The 18493-nt window shown below is 39.6% G+C and overlaps 1 protein-coding gene across 1 annotated transcript; it reads left to right on the top strand.

Moving 5' to 3' along the window:
- Window positions 1–11939: 11939 nt before the first annotated feature.
- LOC309804096 (fasciculation and elongation protein zeta-2-like) lies at window positions 11940–14019 on the top strand (the record flags this gene model as incomplete). The annotated part of the gene is made up of 1 exon (XM_082621182.1): window positions 11940–14019. One exon carries the CDS (start codon window positions 11940–11942, stop codon window positions 12987–12989), a length of 1050 nt encoding a protein of 349 aa, XP_082477308.1. The 3' UTR covers window positions 12990–14019.
- Between the last annotated feature and the right edge of the window lie 4474 nt (window positions 14020–18493).

The raw sequence follows: 18493 nt of genomic DNA, 5'->3' as shown, positions 1-18493 counted from the left end.
ATGCAGTCAAATAAATAAATACTAAAAAAAAATCAAGAACAAGGCAAAACCTTGTTTTGTCTACTCTCAACACTCCTGTTCAACAGCATACCAGAAGATGTAACAACTGCAATAAGGCTGGAAGAAGAAATAAAAAGCATGCAGATTGGAAAGGAAAAAAGTAAAACTGTCCCTATCTGTAGATAACATGATTGTCTCTATAGAAAATCTCAAGGAATCTACAAAAACCTCCTAGAACTAATAATGAGTTTAGCAATTTGCAGGATATATGAGCAACACATACAAATCAAGCACATTTCTATGTATTAATAATCAACATAAACCAAAATTTAAGATGTAATACCATTTACCGTCATGCCAAAGAAAAAGAATTACTCAGGTAAGATCTAAACAAAGCATGTACAGAATCTGTTTGCCAAAAACTACAAATCCTGATGAAAGAAATCAAAGACGACCCAAATAAATGTAGGGACATACCGTGTTTATGTATTGGAACACTCAACATAGTAAAGATGGCAATTCTCTCCAAATTAATATTCAGGTTTAACACAATTCCTATCAATATCCCAGCAAGAATTTTTATAAATATAGGCAAGATTCTTCTAAAACTTATACGGAGAGGCAAAGGAACTAGCATAACTAAAACATTTTTGAAGAAGAAGGATAAGGTGGCAGAAATCAGTCTACCCAACTTCAAGACATTATACATAGTAATCAAGTAATCAAGATTATAGTAATCAAGGCTGTGTGGTATTGGTAAAAGGACAGACAAATAGCTCAGTGGGGCAGAATAGAGAACCCAGAAATAGACCAACACAAGCCAATCTGATTTTTGACAAAGATGCAAAGCAGGGAGCTTCCCTGGTGGCGCAGTGGTTGGGAGTCCGCCTGCCGATGCAGGGGACACGGGTTTGTGCCCCGGTCCAGGAAGATCCCACATGCCACGGAGCGGCTGGGCCCGTGAGCCGTGGCCGCTGAGCCTGCGCGTCCGGAGCCTGTGCTCCGCAACGGGAGAGGCCACAACAGTGAGAGGCCCAAGTACCACCAAAAAAAAAAAAAAAAAAAAAAAAAGATGCATAGCAATTCGATGGAAGAAAGCTATCTTTTTTTTAAAAGGACATTATTCTTAGAGTAGTTTTAGGTTCACAGCAAAATTGAACTGAAAGTACAGAGAGTTCCTGTGTACCCCTTGCCCAGCACATGCACAGTCTCCCTACTATCAACATTCTGCACAGAAGTGGTACATTTGTTACAATCAACTAACCTACATTGATACACCATTATCACCTACAGTCCATAGTTTACATTATACATCACTATTGATGTTATACATTCTGTAATTTTGGACAAATGTATGATGACATGTATCCACCATTACAGTATCATTCAGAATAGTTTCAATGCCCCAAGAATCCTCTGTGCTTTGCCTATTTATCCCTCCCTCCCCCACTCCCCCAACCTCACTCCTGGCAACCACTGATCTTTTCATTGTCTCCACAGTTTTCCCTTTTCCAGAATGGCAAATAGTTAGCATCATACAGTGTGTGGCCTTTTCAGTTTGGCTTCTTTCACTTAGTAATATGCATTTAAGTTCCTTCATGTCTTTTCATGGCTTGATAGCTCACTTTCTTTTAGTGCTGAATAATATTCTATTGTCTGCATGTACCACGCCTTATCCATTTATCTACTGAAGGACAACTAGTTTGCTTCCAAGTTTGGGCAATTATGAATAAAGCCACTATAAACATCTGTGTGCATGTTTTGTGTGGACATAAGTTTTCACCTCCTTTGGCTAAATACCAAGGAACATGATTGCTGGATCATATGGTAAGAGTATGTTTAGTTTGGTAAGGCACTGCCAAGCTGTATTCCAAAGTGGCTGTACCACTTTGCATTCCTATCAGCAGTGAATGAGAGTTCCTACTGCACAACATCCTCATCTGCATTTGGTGTTGTCTGTGTTCTAGAGTTTGGCCATTCTAATAGGTGTGTGGTGGTATTTCATTGTTGTTTTAATTTGAAATTCCCTAATGACTTATGACAATGAGTATGTTTTCATGCGTTTATTTGTCATCTGTATACCTTCTTAGTCAAAGTGTCTGTCCAGGTCTTTTGCCCATTTTTAAATTGGATGGTTCATTTTCTTATTGTTGGATTTCAAGAGTTTTGTGTTTATTTTGGATAACAGCCCTTTCTCAGATATCTTTGGCAAAGATTTTCTCCCAAAATGTGGCTTGACTTCTCATTCTCTTGAAGATAGCCTGTTCAACAAGTGATGCTACAGCAATCTGCCACCCACAGACAAAAAAAAGAAAGAAAAGAAAAGAAAAATGCCTTGACCTGTCTCACACCTTATACAAAAATTAACTTAAAATAGGACTTCCCTGTTGGCGCAGTGGTTAAGAATCCGCCTGCCAATGCAAGGGACATGGGTTCGATCCCTGGCCCAGGAAGATCCCACATGCAGCAGAGCAACTGAGCCCGTGTGCTACAAATACTGAGCCTGCACTCTAGAGCCCAAGAGCCACAACTACTGAAGCCCGCACACCTAGAGCCTGTGCTCTGCAACAAGAGAAATCACCACAATGAGAAGCCCGTGCACCGCAACGTGCTCGCTACAACTAGAGAAAGCCTGCGTACAGCAACAAAGACCCAACAGAGCCAAAAATAAAAACAAATAAATAAATAAATTTATTTTAAAAATTAACTTAAAATAGACCACAAATTTAAATATAAAATGTAAAACCATAGGCTTTTTAGAAAAAAATAGGAGAAAATCTTTGGGGTCTAGTGTTAGGGGTAAAGAGTTCTTAGACTTGACACCAAACCCATAAAAGAAAAAACTGATAACTTGAACTTCATCAAAATTTTGAAATTTTGCTCTGTAAAAAACCTTGTCAACAGAATGAAAAGACAAGCTACAAACTGGCAGAAAATATTTGCAAACCACATATTTCACAAAGGTCTACTATATAGAATATGTAAAGAACTTCCATCACTCAAAAGTAAAAATTCAGGGTTTCCCTGGTGGCTCAGTGGTTGAGAGTCCGCCTGCCGATGCAGGGGATACGGGTTCGTGCCCCGGTCCGGGAGGATCCCACATGCAGCGGAGCGGCTGGGCCCGTGAACCATGGCCGCTGAGCCTGCGCGTCCGGAGCCTGTGCTCCGCAGCGGGAGAGGCCGCAGTGGGAGAGGCCACAACAGTGAGAAGCCCGCGTACCGCAACAAACAAACAAACAAACAAAAAAGCAAAAGTTCAAATAGAAAATGGGCAAAAGACATGAAGAGACATCTAATTAAAGAGGATATAAAGATGCAAATGAATGTGTGGAAAGATTTTCAACATCAGCCATTAGGGAAATGCAAATTAAAACCACAATGAAGTTGAAACCACATTCATCAGATGAGACTCAAACCCAGCTGCACCTCAGATTGGGACTTGAACCCACAATCACTGACTTAGGAGGGGACTCAAACCCACTGTCTTTTAAATGAAACCACACATCTAGTCTCAGGACTTATTGAAGCTCAAGTTGTTTTGTCTCGGCACAGAAAGAATTCAGCAGGAGGCAAAGAAACAGGCAAAGAGTGAGTTTATTAGCATAGGATGCTTGTGAGAGCTACAAGCTGGCAGGCAAGGGAGCGCAGCCCTGAGAACAAAGAGGGCTACATTTTTATAATGAAAGAAAAAGTGGGGAGGGGAGAAGACCACCTTCTTCCTCATTTTGGGGTAGACGTCAAGGCTTACATCATTAGTTCCTCCTTTAACCCTGTATCGTCTAACTGGGACTGTCATGGTGCTATTTAAATCTTATGTATATTAGCAAAATGGTGGTGACATACTAAAATATGGTAATTCATCTCAGGTTTTGGCATAACGTTCCCTTTCCCCTAGTTTTTTCACCTCTCACCTATATTGCTGTAGTAGTTATGTGCAGAAATGCTACTCTTCAAGGACCATTAACTCCCTGACTTCATGCAACAAGATTCAGACTCCATAACTATCGAACAAGATCCAGACTCCATAACTATTGTCTTGTATTTTAACTATGAGTATTTGTGGCTTGAGTGGGTCTGGGGCTTGAATGCACCTGGTCTTCCTTCAAGGTAGAGTAGATTATTACTAGGTTACTTGATTCTTTTCTTGAATGCTCATTAGCTTACAACAGTCTCCCAAACTCCCTTAAAATTCCTTTTCTGTCTTTAATCCCCCAGTGGAATTTCTAAACTATTTAATGATCCTACTCTATCCTTATCAAAGTATCATTACAAACATATCAGAATGGCTAAAGTAAAAAATAGTGACAACACCAAATGCTGGTGACAATGTGGAAAAACTGGAGCACTTATACATTGCTGGTGGGAATGTAAAATAGTAGTCGCTCTGGAAAAGAGTTTATCAGTTTCGTTAAAAACTTAACATTCAACTACCATATGACCCAGCAATTGCTCACCTAGGCATTTGTTCCAGAGAAATGAAGACTTATGTTCATACAAAAAACCTGTACATCAGATTTCCCTGCTGGTGCAGTGGTTAAGAATCCGCCTGCCAATGCAGGGGACATGGGTTCGAGCCCTGGTCTGGGAAGATCCCACATGCTGTGGAGCAATTAAGCCAGTGCGCCACAACTACTGAGCCTGCGTTCTGGAGCCCACGAGCCACAACTATTGAGGCCATGTGCTGCAACTACTGAAGCCCTCATGGCCTAGAGCCTTTGCTTTGCAACAAGAGAAGCTGCTGCACTGAGTAGCCCACTCACCACAACAAACGGTAGCCCCCGCTCGCCCAACTAGAGAAACCCGCCCACAGCAACGAAGTCCCAACACAGCCAAAAATAAAATATAAACAAATAAATAAAGTTAGAAAAAAAAACTGTACATAAATATTTATTGCGTCTTTATTTGTAATGGAAATAAAAGTAAGCTGTAAACAACCAAATGTTCGTCAGTGGCTAAACTATGGAGCATCATCGGACAGCTACTACTTAATGGTTACTTTCTCCTTCCCTTTTTAAAAAAATTATTATTTTTAATTAAAAGTCAAATTGGGGTATAATTGACATATAACATGACATTATGCTACTTTTAAAATAATGAAATGAGAATACTTTTCATACATTAATGTAATAAATACTTATTGATCATCTATTAGGTACTAGACATTGTTTCATAGCAGGATACACAGCACTAAGAAGACAAACTCTGTTCCCATGGACTTATATTTTACCGCTAGAGTGGGGGAAGATAACTGATAAACAAGTACATGAATGAAATAAGAAAATATCAGGGGGCAATACTTGTTTTAGTAAAAATAAAACAGAATGTTGTGACTGAGAGTGACTGGCATGGGGGGTTATAGTACTCTGGGTTGGGAAAGCCTCTCTGAGATGGCATTTAAGCTGAGCTTTGGACATCAGGAAAAATTCATCACGTCAGGATCTGGGAAAAGAACATTGCAGAAGAGAGACAACTTACATTGTGTATCAAAGTTAGGAAATTGGATGCAGCCAATTCAAATATTGATAACTTTTAAATTTCCTCATTATTGAAGAAAGAATGAAAATAATTGCACTATTGATTCAATTCAAGAAGTTAGAATAAGGATAAAATATCCTTTTAAAAGGAAAAAGGAAGGGCTTCCCTGGTGGCGCAGTGGTTGAGAGTCTGCCTGCCGATGCAGGGGACATGGGTTCGTGCCCAGGTCCGGGAAGATCCCACGTGCTGCAGAGCGGCTAGGCCTGTGAGCCATGGCCGCTGAGCCTGTGTGTCTGGAGCCTGTGCTCCACAACGGGAGAGGCCACAACAGTGAGAGGCCCACGTACTGCAAAAAAAAAAAGAATTTTATTTTATTTATTTTTTTATACGGCAGGTTCTTATTAGTCATCAATTTTATACACATCAGTGTATACATGTCAATCCCAATCGCCCAATTCATCACACCACCACACCAACCCCCGTCGCTGCTTTCCCCCACCGCTTTCCCCCCTTGGTGTCCATATGTTTGTTCTCTACGTCTGTGTCTCAATTTCTGCCCTGCACACCGGTTCATCTGTACCATTTTTCTAGGTTCCACATGTATGCATTTATATATGATATTTGTTTTTCTCTTTCTGACTTACTTCACTCTGTATGACAGTCTAGATCCATCCACGTCTCAACAAATGACCCAATTTTGTTTCTTTTTATAGCTGAGTAATATTCTATTGTATATATGTACCACATCTTCTTTATCCATTCGTCTGTCGATGGGCACCTAGGTTGCTTCCATGACCTGGCTATTGTAAACAGTGCTGCAATGAACATTGGGGTGCATGTGTCTTTTTGAATTATGGTTTTCTCTGGGTATATGCCCAGTAGTGGGATTGCTGTATCATATGGTAATTCTATTTTTAGTTTTTTTGCGGTACGCAGGCCTCTCACTGTTGTGGCCTCTCCCATTGCGGAGCACAGGCTTCGGACGCGCAGGCTCAGCGGCCATGGCTCACGGGCCCAGCCGCTCCGCGGCATGTGGGATATTCCCAGACTGGGGCACGAACCCGTATCCCCTGCATCGGCAGGCGGACTCTCAACCACTGCACCACCAGGGAAGCCCTATTTTTAGTTTTTGAAGGAACCTCCATACTGTTCTCCATAGTGGCTGTATCAATTTACATTCCCACCAACAGTGCAAAAGGGTTCCCTCTTCTCCACATCCTCTCCAGCATTTGTTGTTTGTAGATTTTCTGATGATGCCCATTCTAACTGGTGTGAGGTGACACCTCATTGTAGTTTTGATTTGCATTTCTCTAATAATTAATGATGTTGAGCAGCTTTTCATGTGCTTTTTGGCCGTCTGTATGTCTTCTTTGGAGAAATGTCTATTTAGGTCTTGTGCCCATTTTTTTTTTTTTTTGTGGTACGCGGGCCTCTCAGTGTTGTGTCCTCTCCCGTTGCAGAGCACAGGCTCCGGACACGCAGGCTCAGCAGCCATGGCTCATGGGCCCAGCCACTCCGCAGCATGTGGGATCTTCCCGGACCAGGGCATGAACCCGTGTCCTCTGCATTGGCAGGTGGACTTTCAACCACTGCACCACCAGGGAAGCCCTCTTCTGCCCATTTTTGGATTGGGTTGTTTGTTTTTTTTTAATATTGAGCTGTATGAGCTCTTTATATATTTTGGAGATTAATCCTTTGTCCATTGATTTGTTTGCAAATATTTTCTCCCATTCTGAGGATTGTCTTTACATCTTGTTTATGGTTTCCTTTGCTGTGCAAAAGCTTTGTAGTTTCATTAGGTCCCAGTTGTTTATTTTTGTTTTTATTTCCATTACTCTAGGAGGTGGATCAAAAAAGATCTTGCTGTGATTTATGTCAAAGAGTGTTCTTCCTAGGTTTTCCTCTAAGAGTTTTATAGTGTCCGGTCATACATTTAGGTCTCTAATCCATTTTGAGTTTATTTTTGTGTATGATGTTAGGGAGTGTTATAATTTCATTCTTTTACATGTAGCTGTCCAATTTTCCCAGCACCACTTATTGAAGAGACTGTCTTCTCTCCATTGTATATCCTTGCCTCCTTTGTCATAGATTAGTTGACCATAGGTGCATCGGTTTATCTATAGGCTTTCTGTCTTGCTCCATTGATCTATGTTTCTGTTTTTGTGCCAGTACCATATTGCCTTGATTACTGTAGCTTTGTAGTATAGTCTGAAGTCAGGGAGTCTGATTCCTCCAGCTCTGTTTCTTTCCCTCAAGACTGCTTTGGCTATTCGGGGTCTTTTGTGTCTCCATACAAATTTTAAGCTTTTTTGTTCTGGTCTGGTAAAAAATGCCATTGGTAATTTGATAGGGATTGCATCAAATCTGTAGATTGCTTTGGGTAGTATAGTCATTTTCACAATATTGATTCTTCCAACCTAGGAACATGGTATATCTCTCCACCTGTTGGTATCATCTTTAATTTCTTTCATCAGTGTCTTATAGTTTTCTGCATATAGGTCTTTTGTCTCTCTAGGTAGGTTTATTCCTAGGTATTTTATTCTTTTTGTAGCAATGGTAAATGGGAGTGTTTCTTTAATTTCTGTTTCAGATTTTTCATCATTAGTGTATAGGAATGCAAGAGATTTCTGTGCATTAATTTTGTATCCTGCAACTTTACCAGATTCATTGATTAGCTCTAGTCGTTTTCTGGTGGCATCTTTAGGATTCTCTATGTATAGTATCATGTCATCTGCAAACAGTGACAGTTTTACTTCTTCTTTTTCAATTTCTATTCCTTTTATTTCTTTTTCTTCTCTGATTGCCGGGGCTAGGACTTCCAAAATTATGTTGAATAATAGTCGTGAGAGTGGACATCCTTGTCTTGTTCCTGATCTTAGAGGAAATGCTTTCAGTTTTTCACCATTGAGAATGATGTTTCCTGTGGGTTTATCATATATGGCCTTTATTATGTTGAGGTAGGTTCCCTCTATGCCCACTTTCTGGAGAGTTTTTATCGTAAATCGGTGTTGAACTTTGTCAAAAGTTTTTCTGCATCTATTGAGATGATCATATGTTTTTTCTTCTTCAATTTGTTAATATGGTGTATCATATTGATTGATTTGCATATATTGAAGAATCCTTGCATCCCTGGGATAAATCCCACTTGATCATGGTGTATGATCCTTTTAATATGTTGTTGGATTCTGTTTGCTAGTATTTTGTTGAGGATTTTTTGCATCTATATTCATCATTGATATTGGTCTGTAATTTTCTTTTTTTGTAGTATCTTTGTCTGCTTTTGGTATCAGGGTGATGGTGGCCTTTAGAATGAGTTTCAGAGTGTTCCTTCCTCTGCAATTTTTTGGAAGAGTTTGAGAAGGATGGGTGTTAGCTCTTCTCTAAATATTTGATAGAATTCACGCGTGAAGCCATCTGGTCCTGGACTTCTGTTTGCTGGAAGATTTTTTTTTTTTTTTTTGCGGTATGCGGGCCTCTCACTGTTGTGGTCTCTCCCGTTGTGGAGCACAGGCTCCAGACACACAGGCTCAGCGGCCATGGCTCACAGGCCTAGCCGCTCCGCGGCATGTGTGATCATCCTGGACTGGGGCACGAACCCGTGTCCCCTGCATCAGCAGGTGGACTCTCAACCACTGCGCCACCAGGGAAGCCCTGCTGGAAGATTTTAAATCACAGTTTCAATTTCATTACTTCTGATTGGTCTGTTCATATTTTCTATTTCTTCCTGGTTCAGTCTTGGAAGGTTATACCTTTCTAAGAATTTGTCCATTTCTTCCAGGTTGTCCATTTTATTGGCATAGAGTTACGTGTAGTAGTCTCTTAGGATGCTTTGTATTTCTGCCATGTCTGTTGTAACTTCCCCTTTTTCATTTCTAATTTTATTGATTTGAGTCCTCTCCCTCTTTTTCTTGATAAGTCTGACTAATGGTTTATCAATTTTGTTCATCTTCTCAAAGAACCAGCTTTTAGTTTTATTGATCTTTGCTATTGTTTTTTTTGTTTGTTTGTTTCTATTTCATTTATTTCTGCTCTGATCTTTATGATTTCTTTCCTTCTGCTAACTTTGGGTTTTGTTTGTTCTTCTTTCTCTAGTTCCTTTAGGTGTAAGGTTAGATTGTTTATTTGAGATTTTTCTTGTTTCTTGAGGTAGGCTTTTATAGCTATAAACTTCCCTCTTAGAGCAGCTTTTGCTACATCACATAGGTTTTGGATTGTCGTGTTTTCATTGTCATTTGTCTCTAGGTATTTTTTGATTTCCACTTTGATTTCTTCTGTGATCTCTTGGTTATTTAGTAACGTATTGTTTAGCCTCCACGTGTTTGTGTTTTTTATGTTTTTTTCCCTTTCATTCATTTCTAATCTCATAGTGTTGTGGTCAGAAAAGATGCTTGATATGATTTCAATTTTCTGAAATTTACTGAGGCTTGATTTGTGACCCAAAATGTGATCTATCCTGGAGAATGTTCTGTGCGCACTTGAGAAGAAAGTGTAATGTGCTGTTTTTGGATGGAATGTCCTATAAATATCCATTAAATCTATCTGGTCTATTGTGTCATTTAAAGCTTCTGTTTCCTTATTTATTTTCATTTTGGATGATCTGTCCATTGGTGTAAGTGAGGTGTTAACGTCCCCCAGTATTATTGTGTTACTGTCGATTTCCTGTTTTATAGCTGTTAGCAGTTGCCTTATGTATTGAGGTGCTCCTATGTTGGGTGCATATATATTTATAATTGTTTTATCTTCTTCTTGGATTGATCCCTTGATCATTATGTCGTGTCCTTCCTTGTCTCTTGTACCATTCTTTATTTTAAAGTCTATTTTATCTGATATGATTATTGCTACTCCAGCTTTCTTTTGATTTCCATTTGCACGGAATATCTTTTTCCATCCCCTCACTTTCAGTCTGCATGTGTCTCTAGGTCTCACGTGGGTCTCTTGTAGACAGCATATATATGGGTCTTGTTTTGTATCCGTTCAGCAAGCCTGTGTCTTTTGGTTGGAGCATTTAATCCATTCACGTTTAAGGTAATTATCTATATGTATGTTCCTATGACCATTTTCTTAATTGTTTTGGGTTTGTTTTTGTAGGTCCTTTTCTTCTCTTGTGTTTCCCACTTAGAGAAGTTCCTTTAGCATTTGTTGTAGAGCTGGTTTGGTGGTGCTGAATTCTCTTAGCTTTTGCTCGTCTGTAAAGCTTTTGATTTCTCCATGGAATCTGAATGAGATCCTTGCCAGGTAGAATAATCTTGGTTGTAGTTTCTTCCCTTTCAGCACTTTAAGTATATCATGCCACTCCCTTCTGGCTTGTAGAGTTTCTGCTGAGAAATCACCTATTAACCTTATGGGAGTTCCCTTGTATGTTATTTGTCATTTTTCCCTTGCTGCTTTCAATAATTTTTCTTTGTCTTTATTTTTTGCCCATTTGATTACTATGTGTCTTGGCGTGTTTCTCCTTGGGTTTATTCTGTATGGAACTCTCTGAGCTTCCTGGACTTGGGTGGCTATTCCCTTTCCCATGTTAGGGAAATTTTCGATTATAATCTCTTCAAATATTTTCTTGGGTCCTTTCTCTTCTCCTTCTGGGACCCCTATAACATGAATGTTGTTGCATTTAATATTGTCCCAGAGGTCTCTTAGGCTATCTTCATTTCTTTTCATTCTTTTTTCTTTATTCTGTTCTGCAGCCGTGAATTCCACCATTCTGTCTTCCAGGCCACTTATCCGTTCTTCTGCCTCAGTTATTCTGCTATTGATTCCTTCTAGTGTAGCTTTCGTTTGAGTTATTGTATTGTTCATCTCTGTTTGTTTGTTATTTAATTCTTCTTGGTCTTTTTAAAACATTTCTTGTGTGTTCTCGATCTTTGCCTCCATTCTCTTTACGAGGCCCTGGATCATCTTCACTATCATTATTCTGAATTCTTTTTCTGGAAAGTTGCCTATCTCCACTTCATTTAGTTGTTTTTCTCGGGTTTTATCTTGTTCCTTCATTTGGTACATAGACTTTTCATCTTGTCTATCTTTCTGTGAATGTGGTTTTTGTTCCACAGGCTGCAGGATTGTAGTTCTTCTTGCTTCTGCTCAGCATTGCTTTTTAAAATCCAAGATTTATTTCTTCTGCTAGTGTTGGAGGGTCTCCTGCAGAGGCCGGGGGTGGCTGTGGCTCACTGTGAGGACAAGGACAGTGGTAGCCCCCCTTTTTTTCCCAATATATTACGGTAAAATACACATAACATAAAAGTTATTCTCAACCATTTCAAAGTGTACAGTTTAGTAGTGTTTAAGTACATTCATATTGTTATGAAACTATAACCACTCTCTCCAGAACTCTTTTCGTCTTGGAAAACTGAAACCCTATTCCCATTAAATAACAGCTTTGCACTCCCTGACGCCCATAACCCTTCAGGGTTTCCATTCTACTTTCTGTCCCTATGAATTTGACTACTCTAAGAATCTTATGGGCGGCGATGGCGGCGGACGGGGACTGGCAGGATTTCTATGAGTTCCAGGAGCCGGCCCTGAGCCTCCAGGACCAGGAAAACTGTAACGCAAGCCCCGAGGCCGAAGCAGGGCCGGGCGGGGGAGGCGACGGCTTCCCAGCGCTGGCCTGCAGCTTGGAGGAAAAGCTGAGCCTGTGTTTCCGTCCCTCTGGTCCGGGTGCTGAGCCCCCCAGGGCGGCCGTGCGGCCCATCACCGAGTACAGCCTCCTGCAGGGGGACGAGATTTGGAATGCCCTGACAGATAATTACGGAAATGTAATGCCTGTAGACTGGAAGTCATCCCATACTAGGACCTTGCATTTGCTTACTCTGAACCTCTCAGAAAAAAGGACGAGTGACAGCTTGCTCTTTGATACCTCAGACGATGAGGAGCTGAGAGAACAGCTGGATATGCATTCAATCATCGTCTCCTGCGTTAACGACGAGCCCCTCTTCACGGCAGACCAGGTGATTGAAGAAATCGAAGAAATGATGCAGGAGTCACCAGACCCAGAAGATGATGAAACACCCACCCAGTCAGATCGGCTTTCAATGCTTTCCCAGGAAATTCAAACTCTTAAGAGGTCTAGTACAAGCAGTTATGAAGAGAGAGTGAAAAGGCTGTCCGTATCTGAATTAAATGAACTGCTGGAAGAAATCGAGACGGCCATCAAGGAGTACTCTGAAGAGCTGGTGCAGCAGCTGGCCCTGCGAGATGAACTGGAGTTTGAAAAGGAAGTGAAGAACAGCTTTATTTCAGTTCTCATTGAAGTGCAGAACAAACAGAAAGAGCACAAAGAAACAGCCGAAAAGAAAAAGAAACTCAAGAACAGCAGCTCTCAGAATGGGAAGAACGAGAGGAGTCACCTGCCTGGCACATACTTGACAACGGTCATTCCTTATGAGAAAAAAAATGGACCACCATCTATTGAAGATCTTCAAATATTAACAAAAATTCTTCGTGCCATGAAAGAGGATAGTGAAAAAGTTCCGAGTTTGTTAACTGATTATATACTGAAAGTTCTGTGTCCTACATAGGGCAGCATAACTTCAGGAACAGCTTTATCTTCTGTGGACAGCAAACTAAATTGCTTATAGCATTATTCTGAAAGCTGGCTACCATTACCTTCCTGCTATTGGAAACTCAGGACACCTGAACTTGGGTTTGTGATTCAGTATTACTATAGTGATCATGCCTTCTCTAATGCTTTATATTATGAACCGAGGGAACTATGGCACTATTTTGAATTCTAGAGATGTTTTGTTAAATACTAACAATTATGAACTCTTCTCTTTTCCAGCCTTATAGAGTAAGGGGGAGTGATGTTAATTGTGCACGTACAGTTACATTTTTCACGCCTGTTTGAGTTTTTAAGGCTTTCTAGATCTAAACTGCACTCACTCAAGAACTAGATCAAAGCACTGAGAGATTTATACTCGTTATTTTTCAGTGCTGGCAAGAACCAACACTGATTTTTTTGTAAGAGAATTGTCAGTGTAAATATTACCTACCAGTATTGTCCAGAGAGACTAAGACTTAAAAATTGGGGTGTTCTTGGAAGAAGGGAAATCAGAATATGCGTTGTCTTGGCTTAATACGTAGTCAATATCGAAACAGCTGGAGATGACTGATTTTAGAGGTTGCTGCGTTTCACCATTGTTCATATTTTAACCATTAAGATGCCATTTACTTTCAGAATCTTGTATTAACTTTAGAGGTTTCAATACTTCATTTCACTTGTCTGTGAAGAAGTGCCCTTTAAAAGGAGTTTGTATCCTTTAAGGTGCTTAAGAAACTGTATGCTGCAGCATTGCCCATTTCCTGTTACTGTTATATTTTATTCATGCCTATGTGTCTTCCTAAAGTACTAATTCTAGAAACAGCTACTCATGGATCCATCACTAGTCATGAAAAACTTTTGCCAGTTCCAATCAAGTCAATGTCATTTAATAAATGTTGGGGGAAAAAAAGGTAAAAAAAAAAAAAAAAAAAAAAAGAATCTTATGGTAATGACATAATACGGTATTTGTCTTTTGTGATTGGTTTATTTCACTTAGCATAACATCCTCAAGGTCTGTCCATGTTGTAGCATATGTCAGAATTTCCTTCCTCTTAAAGGCTGAATATTTTGTTGTATGTATATACCACATTTTGCTTATCCATCCATCTGTCAATGGATACTTGAATTTCCACATTATAGCTATTGCTGTTATGAACATGAGGGTAAAAATATCTTTTTAAGACCCTGCTTTCAATTGGGTATATACCCAGAAGTGGAATTGCTGGATCATATGGTAGTTCTGGTTTTTAGTTTTTTGAGTAACCACGATACTGTTCTCCACAACAGCTGTACAATTTACATTCCCATCAGCAGTGCACAAGGGTTCCAATTTCTCTACATCCTTTCAACATTCGTTTTCTGCTTTTTGGGTTTTTTGATACTAGCCATCCTAATGGATGTGAGGTACTATCGCACTGTACTTTGGATTTGCATTTCCTTAATAATTAGTTATGTTGAGAATCTTTTCATAGGCTTATTGACAGTTTGTATATCTTTTTGGAGAAATGTCTATTCAAGTCCTTTACTAGTTTCGAATTGAGTTGTTTGTTTTGTTGTTGCTGTTAAGTTTTAGGGGTTCTCTATATATTCTAGATATTAATCCCCTGTCTAATATATGATTTACAAAGATTTTCTCCCATTCCGTGGGTTGCCTTTTTACTTTGTTGATCATTTCCTTTGATGCACATTTAAAAATTTTATTCATGAAGTCCAATTTGTCTATTTTTTCTTTTGTTTCTGGTGCCTTTGGTGTCATATCCAAAAAAACCATTGCCAAACCCAACGTCATGAAGCTTTTGCCCTATGTTTTCTTCTAAGGGTTTTATAGTTTTAGGCCTTATGTTTAGGTCATGAGTCCATTTTGAGCTAATTTTGTATATGGTGGTAAGGGTTAAACTTCATTCTTTTGTATGTGGATAAGCAATTTTCCCACCATTTTTTGAAGACTGAATGGTCTTGGCACCCTTGTTGAAAATCATTTGACCATGTATGTGAGGGTTTATTTCTGCACCCTCTGTTCGGATCCATTGACCTACATGTCTGTACTTTATGCCAGTACCACACTGTTTTGATTACTGTAGCTTTGTAGTAAATTTTGAGATCAAGAACTTGATTCTTCTTTTTCAAGATTGTTTTGCCTATTTTGGGTCCCTTGATATTCCATATGAATTTTAGGATGGGTTTCTCTATTTGTGCAAAAATAAATCATTGGGATTTTGATAGGGATTGCATTAAATCTGTAGCTTGCTTTGGGTAGTACCAACATCATAAAAATATTTACTCTTCCAATCCATGAACATGAAATGTCTTTCTATTTATTTATTTATTTATTTATTTATTCAATTTATTTTTTTTGCAGTGCGCGGGCCTCTCACTGTTGTGACCTCTCCCATTGTGGAGCACAGGCTCTGGACACACAGGCTCAGCGGCCATGGCTCACGGGCCCAGCCACTCTGCGGCATGTGGGATCTTCCCGGACCGGGGCACGAACCCGTGTCCCCTGCATCGGCAGGCGGACTCTCAACCACTGCGCCACCAGGGAAGCCCCTTTCTATTTATTTATGTCTTCTACAATTTCTTTCAGAAACTTTTTGCAGTTTTCATGATACAAGTCTTTCACCTCCTTGGTTAAGTTAATTCCTAAGGCTTTTTTTTATACTATTGTAAATGGAATTTATTATTAATTCATTAATTTAGTTTTCGCCTGCATTGGGTCTTAATTGCTGTACATGGGCTTTCTCTAGTTGTGGCGAGCCGAGGCTACTCTTTGTTGTGGTGTGTGGGCTTCTCATTGTGCTGTCTTCTCTTGTTGCAGAGCACGGACTCTAGGCCTGAGGGCTTCAATAGTTGCTGCACATGGGCTCAGTAGTTGTGGCACGCAAGCTCAGTAGTTGTGACTCATGGGCTCTAGAGCGCAGGCTCAGTAGTTGTGGTGCAGGGGCTTAGTTGCTCTGTGACATGTGGGATCTTCCTGGACCAGGGACTGAACCCGTGTCCCCTGCATTGGCAGGTGGATTCTTAACCACTGCGCCACTAGAGAAGTCCCCTCCCCTTTGCTTTTATCTCTTCTGTCTGCCAGGAAGTTTTCAAATAATTTAGTTCAAATACCGAAATACTCAATAAGCAACTACTTGATTTTTAATGATGACTTCAGAGGAATGGTCATCACTAGGTGCTTTGTTTCTTTTATATTATACTTGCACTCATCTCTTGGATTGAATATAGCAATAACATTTTTTCATTTTTGAGAGCTCTCGAATTCAGTCATTATCCCCAAGAACTAAAAAGAGTTGGTTCTGAATTCAATTCAAATTAAAATTTTTGAAACTTACCCCAAACAATACAAAATTTGGTTTTATTTTTGTCCTTCAGTTACCTAATGTGAAGTTTGGATGAATAAAGCGTGCACAACTACAGGTTTTCTACTTAACTTCTGGGTTTGCTATTAAAAATGCTGTTTACCCTCATATCCTTCTCCTTAGCCCTTCATATTTCTTTGCCTCTATTCTTCTATACTGCAGATTTTTCTCACCTATTTACAAAGAAATTGTGATGTATATTTTCATGTAACTTGATTGTGGAATTATGTCACCTTAAGTAGTGAGTTCTTCCAAAATATAATATTTTTCCAATAAAATAAAAAAGTAAAATAAAATAAAGTAAAATGAGTCTCTTGCAGATAGCATATAGTTGGATTGTGTTTTTTACCCAATTTGCCGATCTTTGTCTTTTTTTTTTTTGCGATACGCGGGCCTCTCACTGTTGTGGCCTCTCCTGTTGCGGAGCACAGGCTCCGGATGCACAGGCTCAGCGGCCATGGCCCACGGGCCCAGCCGCTCTTCAGCATGTGGGATCTTCCTGGACCGGGGCATGAACCCGTGTCCCCTGCATCGACAGGCGGACTCTCAACCACTGTGCCACCAGGGAAGCCCCAATCTTTGTCTTTTGATTGGAGAATTTAATCTATTTACATTTAATAAGTTACATTTAAAGTAATTACTTATAAGGAGGAACTTACTTCTGTCATTTTGCTATTTTTTTCCATTTCCCTTATAGGTTTTTGTCCCTCATTTCCTGCATTTATTTCTTTTGCATTAGTTTTTGTAGTGAAACATTTAAATTCCTTTCTCATTTCCTTTTGTGTATATTATTATTTTTTTTTATTTTTAGCCATGCCTCATGGCATGCAGGATCTTAGTTCCCCAACCAGGGATCGAACCCATGCCCCCTACAGTGGCAGCACAGAGTCTTAACCACTGGACGGCCAGGGTAGTCCCTTGTGTATATTCTTTAGCTATTTTTTTGTGGTTACCATGGAGATTACATTTAACATCCTAAAGTTAAAACACTCTAATTTGAATTTATTTCAGTTTACCTTCAATAACACATAAAAACTCTGCTCCTTTGACAGATTTGTTCTCACCCCTTTCCATTGTTGACGTTACAAAATTATATCTTTATACATTGTGTGTAATGGTTATTTTTTTACTGTAAAAAGAAACTAACAGTTGGAATATGCAATAAAATGAATAAATCTCCAGAGAATTATGCTGAGTGAAAAAGCCAATTGCAGAAGGTTACATACTGTATGATTCCATTTATATAACATTCTTGAAATGACAAAGTTATAGAAATGGAAAACACAGATTAGTGGTTGTCTGGGGTTACAGAGGGGGTAAGGGAGTAGGGAGGTGGGTGTGGCTATAATAGGACAACATGAAGTATCCTTGTGGTGATGGAAGTGTTCTGTGTCTTAACTGTATCAATGTCAATATTCTGGTTGTGATATTGTATTATACTTGGGCAAGATGGTACCATTGGGGGAAACTGAGTAATGGGCACTGTGGATCTCCTTTAGTTATTTCTTACAGCTTCATGTTAATCTATAATTATTGTGGTGCTCCAAGGACAATGGTGCTTCAAGGACAAAGGACGAACCTGACTGAAAAAGTTTCAGGGTTACACCCCCTACCGGACTCTTAATCGCCCTCCCCACTATGTTGTGATGGTTACGAAATTCCTGAGCCCACCTGGGTGACGCCTACCTGGGTAATGGGACCTGTCCCAAATAAGGAAAGGCATATGCCCTGTCCCACTCCCACTCTATAGAAGGAAGGTATATGTGCCTCGACCAATCAGTAAATGAAATTTTCACCTCGGACCATTACCTTGTTTTCTGGCTATAAAAACTGATCAATAGCACATGTTCGGGCTCAACTCTCCCAGACTACTAGGAAGTCGGCCAGCTCTTCTGGCAGTGACCCTTCCCTCTAATAAATTCTATGTTCTTTACATTCTGCCTTGTGTCTGGAAATTATTTTCCAACCCGCGTTTGGACCACGACAATTATCTCAGTATAAAAAGTTTAAGTTAAAAAATACCTGAAAGTATTATCATAAAATGTTATCATTTATTAATTCTGTAATTATTTGTTAATTCTGAGTGGTGGTTACAACAGCAGTAATATAGTATGTAGTTATA

The sequence above is a fragment of the Mesoplodon mirus genome (genome assembly GCF_964341445.2).
Source record: "Mesoplodon mirus genome assembly, chromosome: 5".
In the NCBI taxonomy this organism is placed as follows: domain Eukaryota; kingdom Metazoa; phylum Chordata; class Mammalia; order Artiodactyla; family Ziphiidae; genus Mesoplodon; species Mesoplodon mirus.
The sequence above is the reverse complement of the archived record's forward strand: the minus strand, read 5'-3'. Positions and strand labels throughout refer to the sequence as shown.